At 43.4% G+C, this 20,429-nt stretch overlaps 1 protein-coding gene across 1 annotated transcript; it reads right to left on the reverse strand.

Moving 5' to 3' along the window:
- Positions 1 to 1,350: 1,350 nt before the first annotated feature.
- Positions 1,351 to 19,617, reverse strand: MRPS10 (mitochondrial ribosomal protein S10). The gene is made up of 7 exons (XM_008691908.2): positions 19,489 to 19,617; positions 9,210 to 9,274; positions 9,049 to 9,121; positions 6,517 to 6,653; positions 4,985 to 5,093; positions 3,640 to 3,729; positions 1,351 to 3,152 (listed from the first exon to the last, which is right to left on the reverse strand). Exons 1-7 carry the CDS (start codon positions 19,534 to 19,536, stop codon positions 3,069 to 3,071), a joined length of 606 nt encoding a protein of 201 aa, XP_008690130.1. The 5' UTR covers positions 19,537 to 19,617; the 3' UTR covers positions 1,351 to 3,068.
- Between the last annotated feature and the right edge of the window lie 812 nt (positions 19,618 to 20,429).

Below are 20,429 nucleotides of genomic sequence, written 5' to 3' on the forward strand. Positions count from 1 at the left end.
AGCCCAATACAGGGCTTGAACTCACGACCCTGAGATTAAGACCTGGACTGAGATCCGGAGTCTCATGCTTAACCAACTGAGCCACCCGGGTGCCCCCAACTCTTCTAAGCTTTAGGGAAATGAGCACATTTTGCTCACAGAAAGGGGAAATGAATTTGGATTTTAGATTTGAACATTCTGCATTGAATATGTGGGTATCCGAGTACTTCCTACCCTTTCTAGGCTGTCCCTGTCTTGAACTGGACTCACACCAATCAGCTGCGCTTTGGGGCTCAGCTTCTTCTGTGAACTGGGGACCGAGTGGGCTAGTCATCACTTGGTTTTCTCTCCTGTAAAATGGAGGTGATAATTGTAACTACTTTACTGGGTTGTTATGAAGATTAAGTAAGATAGCATCTGTAATGACTATGCAAAATGCTTGGTATAATGGGTGGTGGTGATTATAATAAGCATGTTCTGTGTTTTCTCATCTAAATTAAACTTTGCATCAACTTCAGTGAGTACATAAGGCTTTGTAGCCACTCTAAGTGTTGTCCTTGCCTCGGAGATACTCTGAGGTCCTTTCCAGCTGGTTGTAAACAGTACCCACAGCACGCCAACACCTGAGCCTCACCAGATCTGCACGCCATCCGGTTAACAGCTGTCACATATCGATGCCTATTACCCGTCCGGTATGAGAGGCGCTGCTAAGCGATCTAATTTAACACTCCTAACCTTAATAAGTAGGTATTGTTTCCTACATTTTACTCATGAGTACACTGAGGCTCTGACAGGGTTAAGTATCCCACCCAAGTGTAAAGCAGTTAGGGGGTTAAACTCTTACCTGACTCAGGCCTGACTCCAAAGGCTTTGTTCTCTCTACTCTGCTACTCATTCATGTTGTGGTAAAACTAAATAATACCATGTAGGAAAGGAGCAACGGCAGCTTTAACAAGAAGAAATGTTAGGAAATCAGACTACTGGCTGAAAATAACTGCTGGATGTATTTACTGTGACGTGTTTGAGTGGCCAAGGGAACCCATCTGTGATTTGCTTTGAAAGCATCAAAACTAGGCCCTGACTGAGTCTGATCTATGGAGGTTTATCAATAACTTTAAACAGAGGGTAAGATTATTTTATTTAATATAAAAGAAAATATATCTAGATCAGAGAAAGCAACAATGAACCCAGGGTTACACTTCAGTAACAAACAATAATCTCACTTCCTACCACCTGCCTTGTGATTCATTCAGTCAGGTCCTTTTCTCTCATGACCTCCCTTCCCCACATGGACAAAACATGGGGACTTGGGTATTAATTCTGATTTTCAAGCAGGTATTTTTCTAGGGAGAACCAATTAAAAAAAGCCTGTCAGGATGAAGAAGTTGTCTTGTTTATTCAGGAAGTAGGTTTCAAATATGCCAAATACTTTTGTCAAAGAAATACCACTAGTTTTTGTTATGTATGTAGTTTATTTGTATATTCACCTTAAAACAAGATTTTAATGTCATCTGAAGTGCTAAGCTAAGTAATCTGGTTTAGACTGATTTCGTCTGAAAACAGCTGGAAGTTGATGCATACCTTTCAAGGAGCTCACACGCAGAGTCACTAGAGGCAAATTTGTATAAATCATCTTATGATACAGTGATTAATACTGTTTGTAAACAAAAAAAAAGCTTAGGTGTGGATCTATATTTAAGAGATGATTTCAAGTAAAAATGGGTCACAGACTGCTGCTTTGCTAGATATAGTTCCATCATTATTGCTCGTTTTATCGGCTAGTTCTTAATCCCGAGGCTTAAACCTGGGGTAAGGATGCGTTAGGCGTTTGTGAATGACACCGTCAGCAACTGAGCTGTGAAGTGAATGGGGTCAGGGGCAGAAGGCTGTAACTGTTCTCTTGTTACCGACAGTACTGTAAGTCTGATACGTAAGCGGTGTGCGTTCAAATCGCTGGTATCTGATAGTAGGTCGGGGAAAAGAGAACCAGGACTCCAGTTTAAGGGGGGAAAAACTGAGAAGTCATAAGGACCCCAAAGATGTGAAGGAAACCGCAAGAAGACATGGACCCGACTGTGCTGTAAAAAGGAAACGAATCACTCCCTTGGGGTTGATACACCAGCAGTTTCAGCACACTGTAGCCTTGCCTCTTTCAGGCCTTTAACTCCGATTTAATTTCATGGAAAAGTAGACCTCTCCAAACAAAAAGAAGGCCATTTACCAAAAGAAAGAGGCCTTATCAATGTGAGGCTTAATAAGGAAAAATATGTATCTGTGCTCTGCACAGTTTTCAAAAGCCATTATTTCCATTCAATGTCTGGTATTTCCTACAGTGCTGGTTACAGAGCTAACAAAATAAAAGCCTGTTGAATGAATGAATCACAGGATGAAAAAGGTGATAGTGATTTCTCGAGAGCTCAAATTCCTTAACAGTGATCCTCCCAGGAGGCCTGGTAAGGGTTTGGGCAGCAAGACGAGTTCAGTGCATGCCACCAATGTGCGTGAGCTGCTGCGTGATATATTCACGGTCAAGAATGTCATGCTTAATGACATTTAAATGAGGTAAAATTTGGAGGTTACCATCCCCAAACTAGCATCTGCCAGCTTGCGCTGAGGTACATACAAAGAACTTTAACTGTTCGGTGTTAAATTAACCAAATTAACCGAAGGTTCCTTCTAGGTGGCTCAAAAGGGAGAATGTGCGTAAGGGTATTTCAAACATTCACTTTCAGATGAAATGATACAAGTTAAAACCAGTGCGAACTAATCCTTGAACGGTAACAGAGCAACAGAATATAAACTCGATTCTTTTGGTGCACAGTAGTCGAAGTGGTTTGCTCACATTTGTTAAAATCAGGACTGAAATGATGACGTGTACAGAACAGGTCAAGTGGTTTTTCACCAGAGTCCAGTGTGTCACTGAAGTCCCACCCCTTGCTTTGAGCAGATCAGGGCATGTGGGCTCATGTGGGCTCAACGGGGCGGTCAGGTGGACTCACAGTCTCCCCGACTGGAAGCCTCTCTATGTCAACACACACGTCTGACCCCATCTCGGGGCCAATGCCGGCACCAGTGCACTCACTGAGCCTTTAGGACTTGCCTTCTTCTTTTTCTTCTGGTACCGTTTCCCAGACTGGCTCCTTGATGTGTTCTGGTAATTGTTCTAATTTGGTCTAAAAAGAGAAAAACAGAACTGTAACACAATGTGGACTTAGATCTTCAGCCACAAATTGGATTTATTCATTTTGTTCCCTCGAGTCCTCCTGTCTTCTTTTTTCCTTTTACCCCACCCCCCCCATCTCTGTGTAGGGCTCTGAAACAAGGAGACGACCCGGAATGGTACATAAAACACTCTCACGCAGACAGCCTATTTGACCCTCAGTGATCCCCAGGGACTGCCGAGGAATGGGGGCCCCATGCCTACAACTACTAAGGGGGAGGGAGACTCCAGGGGCGGCTTGGGGAGGACGTGGGCTGCACTGGCAGGGTTCTGCTGGGCTGCCAGTGCTGCACAGGGGGCAGAGACCCCAGCCACTGTGGCAACTCTGGCTCCGGTCCGCCTCAGGCCCTCCCCGCCACTCAGTGGGCCGGGACAGGGCTGCAAGTATCAAAACGACAATACAGATCTCTCTCCAACGGATCTAGAAATTCAAGTCATACCTTTGTCACCTCCATGGCAACTCCTTCAGGTAAGTTACGCTGAATATATTCCAAGTAGACATCTGCTGTACTTCCAGTTAGATGTTCTAACTAAAATTTCAAACATGAAATTGGTTCACGATATGCTGTTAAAGCAGAAATTTTAAGTTTTCTTTTGTTTTAGTAAAAGCGGTATAGCCTTTTGTCTGTGAAATCTTACAGGAATTCCAACTCTTTTTTTCTTTAGAGAGAGAGAAAGCGTGCATGCTGGTGGGGGTGGGACGGGCAGAAGGAGAGGGGAAGAAAGAATACCAAGCAGCTCCATGCCCAGTGCAGAGCTCAACTCGGCTCGATCTCATGACCCTGAGACCATGACCTGAACTGAAATCAAGAGTCAGACGCTTAACTGATGAGCCATGCAGGTGCCCCCAGACTTCCAGTTTAAAAAAGTACTGGGGTGCCTGCGTGGCTCAGTTGGTTCAGCAACTGCTCTTGGCTCAGGTCATGACCTTGGGGTCCTGGGATCAAGCCCCACATCAGGGTCCCCACTCAGAGGGGAGTCTGCTTGTCCCTCTGCAACCCCTCCTCCCCCTGCTCATGCACTCTTGCTCTAATAAATAAATAAAATCTTTAATAAAGAAATAAATAAGCGGAGAGATGGACAGATCTTCCGGTTGACTGGAAGGGGGGAGCATGGCCCAGAACACCTTAAAACCAGGGCTCTATGGAACCCAGCTGGCAAGTGTGTGTGTTTGTTTTCATTACACTTACTAATAGTCATTTACTATGTGATGGGAGCATTCTAAGTGCTGTCAGGAAATATCTCATTTAATCCTCACACTAGCTTTATGAGACGCATACCATTATTACTCTCATTCCACAGATGAAGGAACCGAGGCGCAGATCACGCAGCTGGTACGTGCCAGTACTTGGACCTGCATGACTCCAGAACCCTTGCTCTCCTTAATCACAGGACTATGCTGACCCTACTGGACGCACAAATGAGTAACTGATGAGCGAAAAACGTTAATGCTTCCCATCGTGGACATGGAAGACCCATTAGTGTGTGAAAACAATCACTAGAACTATGTAAAAACTTGACTAGAATTTATGAAATATAAGCAAAATTCTTCCAGTTATTATTTTATGAAAATGAGCATAATCTGCATTGCTAGGTTAAAGTATGCACTACTCTAAAGGATGGCTTTATTTGAGTCTGACTTCCTATCACTAACCTTCTCTACAGCTATCGGTCACGGGCTGACCGACAGGAAGTCCATGCAGTCAACGTTAAAGGGCAGTTACAATGTGCTCGTGTGAAATTGTGGGCATTTCACAAATGCTTGAATGTCTGAAATAAACTCACCTCTAAACATCTGTAGAGTGTTCTCATTTCATACTGAACTCTGTGCTTCTTGAAAATATGCACTGATTTGAGAAGAGTAAACCGCTCTATTTTCCTTGGAGGTTCATGTCTGAAATGTCAATGGGCGGAACGACATCCTTAAGCTAAGTGATGTTAGAGCCTGAGTCACTGCTACCGAAGCAGGACTGCAGTTTTGCAGGTGAGGCTCATCCGGAATTACAGGCACCAGCTACCACGTTCAGACTTCCAGCTGTCAAGCCTGCCGTGCGCAACAGCTGCTGTCACGAAGCTCAGGCCAAAATATACACAGCACACAGCAAGGGAGCAGATACTGCACAGACCCAAACGAGCCTTGGCACGCAAGGGCACAGGCATATGCCTTTGTTTCCCCCCCCCCCCCCCCGCCCCGAAGGCCGGCTCTGACCAGATGTATCAACTGTGAGGAGTAGCACTAGTGTGCTGCTGGGTGTGTTGTTTTAGGGGATTCTGCAAATCCACCCATAACCACAAAACTAAAAAGTCTGTTATGGGAAAGGTGTGGTTCCTTCTGTTTTCTTATAAGGCAAGGCTGGCAAAGCCCTAAATGCGTCTTGTCCAGCATCAGAAGGGGCAGGTGACTAGACGAAAGAGGTGTGGTAGTTCCCCCCTTATCCATGGTTTTGCTTTTAGCAGTTTCCGTTGCCCGTGGTCAACCGTGGCCCAGAAGCAGATGACAACTCCTCTGCGAGAGTCAGAAGGTTAATAGCAGCCTAACGTGACATCACAGCGCCTGCATCATTCACCTCCCTTCATCTCATCACCTGGGCATTTTATCATCTCACATCATCCCAGGGGTGAGCACAGCACAAGATGTTTTGAGAGAGGGAGAGAGACAGAGAGCCCATTCACGTAACTTTAATTACAGTATATTGTTGCAATTGTTCTATTTTGTGACTAGTTATCGTTGTCAATCTCTACTGTGCCTAATTCATAAATCTCTTCATCACGGGCATATAGGTACAGGAGAAAACAGACATGGTGGGTTCGGTACCACCCACAGTTCCAGGCATTTGCTGGGGGTCCTGGAAGTATCCTTCACGGATAAGGGGGAGACTACTATAGTTACACTTGACCCAGCAGTGATTTCAAGGCCATACGAAGCTAGCCTTGCTCCTGTATGAAATGACTGGGTGAGTGATGTTTCTGAAGGCAGTTCTGAAACAACAGTATATTAGACAAAGATCATCAGAGTCTAAAACGACTGCTTGTTCACCTCATTCACCACCCTGCCCCATGGAGTCCAGACATGACGGCTTCGTGGGTCTTCTTATGTCTGTGCAATTGCTAAAGAAAGGATTTCCTTTATTTTCCTTGTTCACTCATTCTAGTATTTAAAAATTCTAGTAGGCAGGAATACTGATTAGGACACTATGACAAACCTAAACTCTACCCACCGTGAGTTTCTATACTATTTTAAGGGCTCAGACCTAGCTGGGATCAGCACCACCTCGTTATAGCAGCTAACAGGTCAGATTAGGAAAGATCATACTTACACTTTAATAGAGATACCAAGTTCTTTTGCAGCAAGCACGGCAAAATATTCGTAACTGTCCAATACAGCCTTATCATGGCCTTTTACTAAAACTGACAGGCGCTTATATAATGTATCTGGTTCATCAGAAATGGTTATCTACAATTTTAAAATCAAAAAGAAAAGTTTCAGTTATGGTTCCTCTAATATTTATAACTGGAAAATTTCATGTATTATCCTCAATTGAACAATTTCAGAGTTTACTAATAAATGAGGAGAAAAATGCTGAGTAACATCTTAATACTATTAGCTTAATTACCTAGCTACTATCACATTCAGATCTCCACAATGACTCTTATAATCCGTGAAAATATAGTTTAAATCAAAAGGACTTTCAAGCAACCTACAAAGTCACGAGCGGAACCTTCTTTTTTTTTTTTTTTTTTTAAAGATTTTTTATTTATTTGACAGAGATAGAGACAGCCAGCGAGAGAGGGAACACAAGCAGGGGGAGTGGGAGAGGAAGAAGCAGGCTCCCAGCAGAGGAGCCCGATGTGGGACTCGATCCCGGAACGCCGGGATCACGCCCTGAGCCAAAGGCAGATGCTTTAACGACTGCGCTACCCAGGCGCCCCACGAGCGGAACCTTCTAACTTCATAGTTACTGAGCCCCAAATACACAAAGGGAAAGGGTTTTGGGGTCTGTTAACAAAGTAGGCTGGTCACAAGGTCGGAAGACTTGGACTGGGAGTTAAACTGCCACTCCCAGCTGAACAATAACAGGCAAGTCCCAGCATTTCACCGCACTGCAGTCTGCTCATATGTAAGATAGGGTCACACCTATGCCAGAGCTCACAGCATCACTGTAGCGAACTAGTAAGTAAACACAGATTAAAGTGCTTATAAATTATAAAACGTTGTCATACAAAGGCAAGCTATTGCTATTCGTATTTTTTATTAGGTTTTGGGTTTTTCTTTTTCTTTAAGATTTTATTTATTTATTTGTCAGAGAGAGAAAGAGAGCACAAGCAGGGGGAGCGGCAGGCAGAGGGAGAAGCAGACTCCCCGCTGAGCAGGGAGCCCCATGCTAGACTCAATCCCAGGATCCTGGGATCATGACCTGAGCCGAAGGCAGACACTTAACCGACTGAGCCACCCAGGCGCCCCTTATTAGGTTTTATTCATGTATGTTTACCTGCCCTAATAAAAAAACTACTCATTTCTAATTAAGATGTTACAGCACTGACTGTACATTTAACTTCTCCCTCTTCCACTCTAATACATAAAGATCTTAGGAATAATGGGTCTGACATTTCTGACTTTCTTCCAAGAGATGAATTACAATCCCCTTCATTCATCCATTAGACCAGTAATTTATCTTACTAATCCAATGATTCAGGGTTAAATTACTTCACTCCTGAAAGAAGATCTACTTATTAAACCAGGAAGCTAGCTAGACATTTACTCCCAATTACCTCAAATAGGGTTGCTGGAAGAAGAGAATACACTGATATTCTGTATCGTAACTCGTGGGGCAAGGAAAAGGGAATACAGCCCCAAGATGTGTTTTGATTGGTCCCTTCAGGGTTTTAAAGATAGTCTGAATCTGTCATGATAGGAAAAATCAAGAGATTTTGAATGAAAATTTGGATTTCAGGTTAGCTTGGAAAATTTAAGACCACGTGACATCACTAGGTCTAACATCTCACACGGCAACAAGTGGCTGGAGTTAAGTGGCAGCTTTCTCATTTATAAAGGGCACGGACTGCCACTGTGCCCACCCCAACACCTCTCCTTACAGGCCTGCCCATGCGAAGACCTGACGTAGAGGCCCAGGGTTCGTGTGCACTGTCACGGAGACAGAGCCGCATCTACTCAGCGGGGACAACCACAGAGCAGTGCATTATGCATAACACAGTCCCCTTCCGGTGAGCGCGCGCGTGGGTAAGACGGTCACACACGGACAAATGTCTAGGAGGAGTCAACCAAACTGTCACAAGGGATGATTTTTGAGGGCTGGAACTGAAAAGATTCAGAATTTGGAAGGACTGTTTAAACCACAATTTACACAAAAACTGGGTTGATAAATCATGGTTTTTACTTAAAGGAAACAAGGTTACACAGCTACTTCTACATTTTCTTTGCTTGTGGTCATGTTCTTCCTCACTGTGAACAATAAATGACTGTCCAGGCCCAGGCTCAATGCCTTAAAATGGACTTACACCTCTAAGAAAAACATTTTCTATAACATAATATCAAGAATTCCGCATCATTAATTATGACAACCCTTCACACTGTGCTGAACTGAAGCAAAAGTCTGCTTATTCCCACAGTAATGGTTATCTGGGGTAAAGAACTGATTCCTCGACTCCGTGATAGATGACATGAGCGCGCAGAGACATTAGAGAGTACTTCACTCAGGCACACCGTGCACCTGCCAGTATTCGAGAACAAAACACTTATTCATAAAGTGTTTGGGAAACAGCCCCAAATGAAATAATGAGAAAAACTTATTGCTAATATAGCTCCTTACCAAGAAATAGGGAGTACATACCGTAGGCTTGGTCAAATCCTTGGGAATATCAACGTGTAGGTTTGAAAACTGTACCCATTTCATACTGGTGCTGCTATATGTGGAAACAAAGAAACACCTAAGTGAAACAGCACAAAAGCCCATTTCCCTATTCAATTTAGCACATCCAGTTATATACTTACAGGAGAAAGCCACCATTTCTGGCTGTACTGCTCTTAGAACTGTTTACAGAAAAATTCCTTGAACCCTAAAAAAAGGGGGAGCATGTGTTAGAATTAAAGTCAATCCTCAAACATTCATAGTTTCCACTAAAAAAATCAAAAGATGTACAACGCTTCAAATTAAGGGCTATCTCATTATTTCAGATGAAGATACTAGGGTAACTAAAATGCCAGATTAGATTTCATTTAAAAACAAGAGGACAACTACAGAGTTGATCATCAAAACAGATACTCAAAATACTAGAGAATCTGTATGTCTTAAAGCTTTGGAGTAAAAACTTTTTTAAAAAGCAATTTACACAGACACACACAAGCAATCTCACATTGAAGCCACACCTATGATTTAAATATATGGACATCAAGGAAAAACTGACTTCATTTTCCCATTATTTTTTTACAGATTAAATGTACTTTAATACTTATCTTGTCTATTCCTGAGTAATAAAGTCTCTTTAATTTATTAAGAGCTGAAATAAGAATTTTAAAGTACCCTTTTTTTGAAGCTTTCATACATTTTTTTCTAACCATATGTTTCTTGGCTTGGCTGGGAGAGCTTAGCTTATAAATAAACTGAAATTCACAGTGAAACTGACACCCATCTTACACCACTGCTGCACCTCATACTCCCAGCAACCCAGGCTTTCCAAATCCTTTACTGTGAGCTCCCCCTGGTGGACAAAACTTCTGGTTGTAGGAGACCTATAGTACCATATATAATAATGTCATTTGCCATCTGTTTCCCCTTGAGCTTTCCTGAGATTTAAAAATGTAACCTGAGAGGGGTGCCTGGGGGGCTCAGTCGATGAAGCATCTGCCTTCAGCTCAGGTCATGATCCCAGGGTCAAGCCTGCTTCTCCCTCTGCCTGCCGCTCCCCCTGCTTGTGCACTCCCCCTGCTTGTGCACTCCCCCTGCTTCTGCTCACCGCGACAAAGAAAATCCTTAAAAAAAAAAAAAAAAGTTGGAGCCTAAAGTGCTGTTACAACCACAAATGAACCTTAAGAATTTTTTTAAGGTTTATTTATTTATTATTTATTTATTTATGTGGGGGCAGAAGAAGAGGGACAGAGACTCTCAAGCAGACTCTGCACTGAGTGCGGAGCCTGACACGGGGCTTGATCTCACGACCCTGAGATCCTGACCTGAGCAGACACCAAAAGTTGGATGCTTAACTGTACCACCCAGGTGCCCCCGGCCTTAAGAAGTTCTTAAGTTTTTTTTGTTTTTTGAGGGGATGGAGCAGAGTCTGGGGAGTCCAGGTGTGCCTTGGTAGTTCAAAATTTCAACCTCTACTGCCACCTGACTTTTCTTTAAGAACACTGGTTCTCAAAGGATGGTCTGAGGACCTGAGGGGCCCACGAGACACTTTCAGGAGGCCTGGGAGATTAAAACTATTTTCATAATAACAGCCGTCGTTTGCACTTTTCCACTCTCACTCTCAACCGTGTACAGCGAAGTTTTCTAGAGGCTACATGCTATGTGATAAAGCAACAGACTGCGGAAGCAGACAGGAGAATCCAGTTGCCCTCCATTAAGCCAGACATTAAAGAGCGTGAAAACCCATAAAGGGAAAACCTCATCAGAGTACAGTAGGGAGGCTAGAAGGAGGAGCCATACCACGGAATGTCAATTATAGAAAGAACTGTCAATTATAGGCCCCAACAGGAAAAGATATTCACTGAGTCTTCTACAAGAAATTGACTACCTCTTGCGCCTCAGCCAATGAAAAGTCATCACTCTGAACTCTTGCTTTTCTCCACTGGACTTTCATTCAAAACCCTTCCCATCTTCTTCCTTTTTCTCCATAAAATAATGTTTCCCTTCTTTGTTTATGGGACTTGCCTATGGTTTTGCAATAGCTTGCATGTCCCAAACTGCAATTCTCTGTCATTCCCAAATAAACCAATTTTTACTGGTAAAATAACTTTCGTTTTTAAGGTTAACATTACTTAGTGATGAGAAGTGGGATCCAGGAATGACCCTCAACAACTCCGGGGCTGGTGAGCAAACAGGTGTCAGGGCCCACAGAGCCAGTGAAGCTCATTGCTCTCTTACCAGCCCTAGAGTTGGAGGCTAAGTTTCTCCTGGACTTCAAGCCCTACTCTCTCTGTTTTGAGCTCTCCAGGCTTTATTTGGGATCTGTTTTAAGGCTTTGTCCTTTCAGAGAGTACTTGTCTGACCTTGGTCTGACTCCTTTTTGGAACCAGACGGTTCCTGTTGTAACTGTGCCTGCTTGGAACTGTGTTAGTTTTGGTCTACCTCCTTTCCAGAACTGGGCTGTTCCTACTGGTACTGTGCTGGCCTTTGGTCTGATTCCTTTAGAACCAGGTGTTCCTGCTGAAACTGCTCTTCAGGAATTTTTCTTTTTTTACTCTAGAGAAAAACCTCTAAGAAACAAGATCCCCAGTCATTAAAATACTTTGCGGGCAGCTCCCCTTCTGGAATACTGGTGGTTTTATGTTTAAAAGCTGCGGTTCCTCCTCATGCCCACGTCTAACTAAATGAACTGACTTAATATTACAAAAGTAATTTAGAACTTCAGTGGCCATCACGGGGAACTTTTTTGGTTTCCTCAAAAGTAAACCAGGCAGCCAAGTCTCCAAAATTGTCGAAATTGAATGGGATGCCTATTTTGATTGGTACCTTAAAGCTTCCAAGCATTATCAAGGAATCTAAAATTGCCTCTCTGCAAAATACAATTTCTAGACTCACTGAGGCAAAGACAAAAAGGCTCCTGAGTCTGAGGGACACGCCCCCACTCCCAGGAGTGTGGCAGCCACTTTATGCTCAGGCCCCACCTGTGGCGCCATCACCCCCCTCCCCCTTCTGGTGCCTCCACCTCGTCTACACCCTCAATCTCCCCATTCTACTTCTCTCGCCAAACTTCCCTTTGCACCCAAACCTCACCCTGCTCCCTCCTCTACTGAACCTATCAAAACCTGCCCCTTTAAAGTTAAATCTTTTTAAGACTTTTTAAAAAATTTTTTGAGAGAGAACATGCATGCGCCCAAGCAGGTGGAGAGGTAGAGGGAGAGAGAATCTCAAGCAGGCTCCCTGTCGAGTGCGGAGCCAGACGCGGGGCTCGATCTCACAACCCCAACCCAAAATCAAGAGTCAGATGCTGAACCGACTGAGCCACCCAGGCGCCCCTAAAGTTAAATCTTTTGAGGATCCAAATAACCCCCAAATTCCTTATGTTCCCTGAAGCGATGCAGAATTGAGAGCCGTGGTTAAAGTTCCTTATAGTGACTGAGAACCCCCATAGGCTTGCGGAAGCATTTCACATAGTTACTCAAACTTACCAACCCGGTTTCTCAGATTTTTTGGCAATTAGCCCACATGCATGTTGGTGGGGGCCAGGCCAAATACTGGCTGTAGCTAGCCCGATGGGAATATCTTGAAAGGAATTTAGAGGAACAGACCCCTAACTTTTGGTAAGATGCCAGAACATTCACTGGAGATCTCCACCAAGCAATTACAGTAGCTTTTCCTAAGCCTGTTGATTGGAACCAAATTCAGTCTTGCATACAAAAGACTGATGAACCTCTTCATGACTATTATAATTGCTTTCGGATTGTTTTCTTTTCTTTTCTTTTTTTTTTTTTTTAAAGATTTTATTTATTTATTCGATAGAGATAGAGACAGCCAGCGAGAGAGGGAACACAAGCAGGGGGAGTGGGAGAGGAAGAAGCAGGCTCATAGTGGAAGAGCCCGATGTGGGGCTCGATCCCGTAACGCCAGGATCACGCCCTGAGCCAAAGGCAGACGCCCAACCGCTGTGCCACCCAGGCGCCCCTTTCGGATTGTTTTCGAAGAAAATTCTGGTCTTCCTTCTGATGTTGAATCCATCAGGGTAATGTGATTCTTAATGGGCTGAACTGGGCTAACTCTTTTAGTTAAAAAAAAAAACCAAGATGGAGTGCGAAACTGTGTCCACTCCTGATTTAGTTAATTTGGAAAAACAGCTTGCTAGTACCCTAGCGCAGTCACCTAAAAGAAAGACCACTAAAATTCTTAATTTTCTTTTCATCTACTTTTTTAAGGAGGCTCCATGTCCAGCATGGAGGCCAATGTGGGGCCTGAACTCATGACCCCAAGATCCTGACCTGAGCTGAGATCAAGAGTTGGACACTTAACCAACTGAGCCACCCGGGCACCCCAAAATTCTTAATATGCAACTCCAACAAATGAAGGCCCTTAAACAAAACCAAAACTTCCTAGTTTCTACTATTGTTGCAAAGAGCCAGAACACTGGAAAAATATTGTTACCAGGGCGCCTGGGGGGCTCTGTTGGTTAAGCGTTTGCCTTTGGCTCAGGTCATGATCTCGGGGTCCTGGGCTCAAGCCGTGCATCGGGCTCCCTGCTCAGTGGGGAGTCTGCTTCTCCCTCTCTCTGCCCCCCGCCCCTGCTTCTTCTCTCTCTCTGAAATAAATAAAATCTTTAAAAAAAAAAAAAAAAAGATTGTTACCATCTTAAGTGCTCCAGATGCCTTCAGCCCTCTACAGCCAGCTTTTCTTTTTTTTTTTTTTTAAGATTTTATTTATTTATTTGACAGAGAGAGAGACAGCCAGCGAGAGAGGGAACACAAGCAGGGGGAGTGGGAGAGGAAGAAGCAGGCTTCCAGTGGAGGAGCCTGACGTGGGGCTCAGATCCCAGGACCCTGGGATCACAGCCTGAGCCAAAGGCAGATGCTTAACGACTGAGCCACCCAGGCGCCCCTACAGCCAGCTTTTCCAATGTCCTCATTCCCAAGACGGGGCTGCGAGGAACTACAGGGGCTCTTCCCAAAACTTCCTCTTACGTGGTTCAGAGAAACCACTGCTCAGATCAGGAATAAAGTCTTCATCCTACTGACACCAGAACTACACTCCTGGTGCTCAGCCCAGTGCTATAAAGCAGTCCCTGCCTTGGAGTTCTAGAACAGTTCAAACGGGTCTAACAAACTTCACCAGTTTCCTGTCTCTGAACCTGTTCTCTTTGGTCTAGGTCCGTTAGGAGATACGGTAGATACACACCCTTTTCTCCTTAGTTCCTCTGCTCCTATTCATTCATTGGGCCAAGATTTTTTATAAATATATCACGCTGGAATTTCTTTCTCTCAAAAAGGAACATAATTCTAGCATTTGACAGTAGTAATCAAAATGGCCAACCAGCGGGGGTTAAATGACCTTTTGACACCTTTCATTTGCTCCACATCTGACAGCACTGTAGTTGCATCTGGGGACACGGTCTGTCCCTATTGGGACAAATCCTCTTTCTGGGCAAAATCTTCAACTGACTGGCAGAACCCACAGTGCACTTCCCATCAAGATTCAAACAGATCCCTCAAAACCTCCCCCCAGAATGAATGAATATCCTATACATAAAGAAGCCCTGTAAGGCATCAAGCCTGTAACAGAAGATTACAAAGCTCAGGGCCTCGTTATCCCCTGCACTAGTCCTAGTAATACCCCTATTTTACCTGTGAGAAAACTCAATGGCCAAGGAAGGTTTGTCTAGGGCCTCTGAACAGTACATTGTTATCCCTTGGCCCCCAGTTGTTCCTCACGCCCATATGTTGCTGACATCCATTCCCACTGAAAGCAAAATCCTCATTGTGATTGACCTACATCGTGTGGTTTTAGTATCCCAGCTGGTAAGGATAGACAGTATCTTTTTGCTTCCACTTGGGAAGGATGGAAAGACACCTGGACAGTAAGGCCTCAGGGTTGCACAGAGTACTTACTCTTCACCAACCTTAAAAACGGATTTGGATGACAGCCTTCTGCAGGATCTACTTGGTTATAATATGTACATGATTTGCTTTCTGCTGCCCTTCTCCAATCTCTTCTCAGTAAGGCAGCATCTACCTATTAAAGCTTTGGGCCTTGGCCTTTATTAAAAGAACACAAAGTCACTGAAGAAAAAACTGCAGTTCGCTCAAAGTCAGGTTTGATACTTAGAGCACGTGATCTCAGAACAAGTACTACATTGGATCCAGGGAGGCCTCATACCATCCTGAACTTCCCCAAACCTAAAGAGAAGTGCCAATTATGAGGTTTTCTTGGACTGGCTGGCTGCTGTCGAAATTGGATTTGAAACTTCTTTTATGGCTCAATCTCTATATGCTTTACTAAAAAAAGAAAAATGACAAACCCAACCCTATTATTTGGAAAAATCGAGAAGACAAAGCTTTTGGGATTTTAATAAAGCCCCCTGCCCCTGCCCTCAGATATCCTAATTACCAACTTCTCTTCTTACTCTTTGTATGTGGAGGGGAAAGAAACACCCTTGGAAGTACTCATCCCAAAACGTGGGGACCATGATGGCCTATAAGGTATTGTAGCCAATAACTAGACCCTGTAGCAGGGGGATATTCCCCTAATTTCTGAGCCATTCCTGCCACTGCACTTAGTTAGGGCCACTGAAGAAATAATCATGGGATCCCCTTTAACTATCCTTGAATTTTGGCTAAGGGTAAAGCTGCAAATTTATACCAATAGTAAGTGTGCCTTTGGGGTAGTTCATAACTTTGGAATGTTAGGAAGCAGTCAAGAAGTTTCCTAATCTCCAATGGGGATAAAATTAAAAACATCTCCTATATCCAAAATTTATTTGATACCATACTTTGGCTGGCTGCTCTGTTATTAAGGTTCCCAAGCATTCCAGACTCAACTCCCTGGGCACCAAAGGAAACCACCTCACTACTATTTTCAACAAAAATAGTGCTTTCAAAGAAATCAATAACCAAACCTCTGTCACGGTCCAAAGGGATGTTCCCCAAAATGACAATTTGGAAAAATTAACCAGAGATACCCAACAATTGGCCCCAGAGAGGGAAAAACAATATTGGAAAGAGAATAAGTGTTGGCTCGATAAAAACAGAACTGTGATTTGGACCAAATAACAATCTGGCCTTACCAGAAATTCTAACATTCCCACTACTTACCACTGTACATGTATTAAACCACTGGTCTACTGACAAAATGACAGCATCACGAACTAATATTCATGGGGAAATATTAATAAGGCTGCAAAAAATGTCTACCTCATTCATCCCACCTGTCCAAAGTGCAATGCAAAGAAACCTGTTTGCATGAATTTCATACAACACCCCCATTTCATGGATATAAATATGTTTCAGTCATGGTTTATATGTTTCTCACTGAACTAAACCTTTCCCTTATAGATAGGCCACTGCTTCTTCGGCGGCTAAAATTCTGTTAGAAAGGATTATTCCTACCGGGGGAACCCCTCTTAAATTTCATAGTGACTGGGGAACCCATGTCACCAGTCAGGTGCTTTGACAAGTCTGTGCTGTTTGGCTGGTTTTACAACACTTTTATTGTATATATCTAAGCCTCAGTCCTCAGGGTTAGTTAAACTAACAGTACTATTAGAACTCAATTGGCAAAATTTGTAGAGACTCTCCAAATACCTTGGCCGAAAGCACCGCCATTAGTCCTTCTGAATCTCGGATCCACCCACACTGGAATGCAGACTCTCACTCTCTGAGCTAGTCACAGGATGCCCAGTGCACCTGGTCCCTGCCTCCTTGACCCACAATTGATAAAAGGATATATACGTCCTATTGTAAAGGCCTCATTATTTCTATAAAAAACAACCATGCTTTGCTAGAGCAATCTCTTCACAGTGCACTCTGGGGAGAGAGACCTTAACCATCACACCTTGCAACCTGTAGATTTCACCTACCGGAAAAGATACATCCAGACAGACTCTCTTTAACCTCGCTGGGAGGGACCTCATCAGCTACTGCTAACCAACCCTTGTGCTGCCAAACTCCAAGGGAGAGAATCCTGCGTTCACATGACACATCTAAAGAAAGCATCAAACCCTGACTGGATCTGCACACTGTCTGATGACCTAAAGTAAACATTTCTGAAAACTGAAGTAGACGTCACCTGAAGAGGCAGCATTCCCAAGATGTCCAGGCCAAGCCTGTACACCTTTTCCTCACTATTTACTTCTACTATCTCTTTTGCGGAAAGAAAATGTCCTTGTCTGCATTTCCCAAACCCTTGTGAAAGCGGGAAACCTCTTCCTTTGAGTATGGCCTTTGAAAACAGCTGCATCATTATCCTGTGACAAATTAACCTTTCACGTGCCTTTTCTGAAGGCTGCGTCTCTTTGTTTAACCTGACTCCAGCATCTTACCCAAGTTCACCATCTCTGAACTTGCAACCTTCTGTGCTGTATTATTGGATTACATTTGGTTCCAAACAGTTGTTTTGAGGTAACAGTACTGTTTGCATATATCTTTGAAGTTTTGCTATTTTTGCAAAAAGTTAATTAGCTACTAGCTTCATGTTTATGACTACATTGTATTTTCCCAAATGCACTCAGTTAATTATTTCAGCGTGTTTTGGCAGTTTCACTATTTTGTCTTCACGGCTACTTTAAACAGGGACTTCCAGGAGGCATACATGATCCCAGGTTTGCCTCTGCAGGGGGAACTTCTCTCTCCTAAGTTGGAATAAGTGCCAATAAATATTTCAGTTGGCTACCTTCAGACTTAGGGTCCTGGTTTAGAACCATCATACAATTTGGAATAGTTATATTACTTCTTTTGTATAATTATTTAAGTTTTGTACTTAGCCTGTCCAACTTTTGTAAAAACGATGTAACCAATAAGGAGATGATCTCCAGTGCTTACAAGCTCGATAATGTCCTGATAGATGGAAGTGCCTGAGCATTCTCCCTGCCACCCCTCGTTACTTGAATGTGACCTCAGTAGGCTTCCCATCTGCCCTTTCCCTTAGACATAAGACACGGCAACCCGGAAAAGTCCTTCCTGGTACTGAGGGACACAACTGCTAAACATGGAAATCGGACTCCCAATCAGCAATGCTTTTGAAGAAAGATCTTAATCAAAAAGAGATGTAAAAATAAAGGGAAACCTCACTCAAGTAGAGGTGGAGGCTAAAAGGGGGACCCACACTACTTAAAATCAATTACAGAAGAATTGCCAATTACAGGCCTCAATAAAAGAATCAACAGGAAACAATGATCAATTACAGGCCCCAACAGGAAAAGATGTACACTGAATGTTCTACAAGAAACTGACTACCTTCCAATTCAGCCAAGGAGAAACCATTTTAACACTGAACTCTTGCTTTTCTCCAATGGACTTCCATTCAAAACAGCCCCTCCTAACTTCCTCCTTCTTTCTAAAATACATTTGTGCCTCTCCTTTATTTGGGGACTTACGTATGTTTTGCCGTAGCTTGCATGTCCCAAATTGCAAATCTGTTATTCCTAAATAAACTCATTTTTGCTGGTAAAGTCATTTTTAAGGTTAACAAGAAATTTACAAAAACATAAAACACTGCCACTCTTGGAACTAATTGTTTTGAAAAACTGAGTTATCTTTCCATAAAAGTTAATTAACATATGAGTTAATTTAATTTTTAAATAAATAAGCATTTTTAAGATTCTCAGTTTTATTTTCAAATAAGCTAAATATCCATTGCTAAAACCCACAAAAACAAAAGCTCTTTGAAGTATTAGAGTGTTAAAGGGGTACTGAGGCCAAGAAATTTGAGAATCACTGCTTAAGTTTTTGCTTTGTCTCCAAAGAACGGCGAATCCTTAACCCATTCCTACGACTTCAGCGCTCTCATCTAATCTCAGAACCCCCGGATATCCGAAAAGTATCCCAATTTGGTTCCATGAGAGGTGTCTAAGATCTTGCACCAGTTCAGTCCCTAATTTTACCGAAGCAGTTCTTCTCTGAGCTTCAGTTTACTTTGCAAATCTGAAAGGAGGGGTTTGGAACATATGCTGTTCAATATTCTTTCCAGCTCTGACATGCTACGATTCTTCTTGTTCCCGTCTTTGCCCTCTTATGGTTTTTTTTTGTTTTAACATTTTATTTATTCATTCGACAGAGAGACAGCCAGTGAGAGAGGGAACACAAACAGGGGGAGCGGGAGAGGAAGAAGCAGGCTCCCAGAGGAAGAGCCTGACATGGGGCTCGATCCTGGAACACCAGGATCCCGCCCTGAGCCGAAGGCGGACGCCCAACGACTGAGCCACCCAGGAGCCCGTGCCCTCTTATGTTTTTATCCCACGAGAGAATTCGAAATAAAACCTGCCCCTTCTCGCCACCTTCGGGCAAACAATGCGCCAGGATGAGGAATAAATACCGGAGAAAATTTCAGATGGCCAGGACGACATCTGGCAGTCAGATATTGTGGCTACTGTCCTGTCAGCCGGCTTAGCACCCCCAGCCCGCCAGGTACCTGCCAGAGACGCCGGCACATGGAGCCGAGCGCTGCCCGCGCCGCCATCTTGCCGTCCAGGCCTCCCAGGACCGCTTCCGGGGTCACAGCTGCGTCCTCAGACTATAGAGTTCCGCAAAAGGAGAGAGTGTAGCCTTGCGTCCCGGCACAGAAACAACCATAGAGACACGATTCCGCGGTTTTTGAGGGTGGGACTGAGAGTACAGCTGGCTTCCTTAGAGTCTGACGACTGGCCCGCGCTCGGTCTTGATAATATTGCATCAGCCCATGTCTAGATAGTTACCAAGTTTCTTCAATGTTTCCTCTTCAAATCCTGTTTGTCTTATGTAGTTCCTGTTTTGTTGGAGGCAACGTAATACATGCTTTGAAAACCATATAGTTAATATATTAGCAGCAGTTATTTCTGGGTAGTGGATTATTAATGGTTGATTTATTTTCCTATTTCTGTGTGTTTTAAAATTTTAACAAAATTTGTATTTCATTAAAAGGAAAAGTACCAGGGGTGCCTGGCCTGGCTCAATCACCGGAGCATGTGACTCTTCATCTCAGGGTTGTGAGTTTGAGCCCCATGTTGGGTGTAGAGATTACTTAAAAATAAAATCTTAAAAAAAAAAAAAAAAAGGAAAAGTACCACTGCAATGAGTCTACGTCCTAACCCTTTACTTCATTTCAACAGCCTTGCTATGTTCCTTAATCCCATATTCCTTCCTCACACCATCTGACATTTTTGTGCCCCCTGCCACCCTGTACACCACTGTCCTACAGATCTTCCTAAGTCTTCATTTCCTTAAGTTACTCTAGTATTTCAGAATTTACAATTGCTGCCATTACCCAGTACCACAAGCCAAAAAGTTTTAAATCAAAAAATGTCTGGTTATTAATGTCCACCACAATTTAGCTCCAACTAAAAAGGCTTTTAACTGGGGTTTGCTATAATAAAA

Source organism: Ursus maritimus, unplaced genomic scaffold (assembly GCF_017311325.1).
Source record: "Ursus maritimus isolate PB19 unplaced genomic scaffold, ASM1731132v1 scaffold_29, whole genome shotgun sequence".
Classification (NCBI taxonomy): Eukaryota; Metazoa; Chordata; class Mammalia; order Carnivora; family Ursidae; genus Ursus; species Ursus maritimus.

Bases quoted from the DNA above. Each gene is read 5' to 3' on its own strand.
- MRPS10 (XM_008691908.2), bottom strand. From the start codon at position 19,536: ATGGCGGCGCGGGCAGCGCTCGGCTCCATGTGCCGGCGTCTCTGGCAG. The intron at 3,730-4,984 runs GTGAGTTTATTT...TTGAAATTTTAG, and splicing joins CACTCTACAGATGTTTAGAG to TTAGAACATCTAACTGGAAG. The intron at 3,153-3,639 runs GTATGACTTGAA...TTCTCTTTTTAG, and splicing joins TTGCCATGGAGGTGACAAAG to ACCAAATTAGAACAATTACC.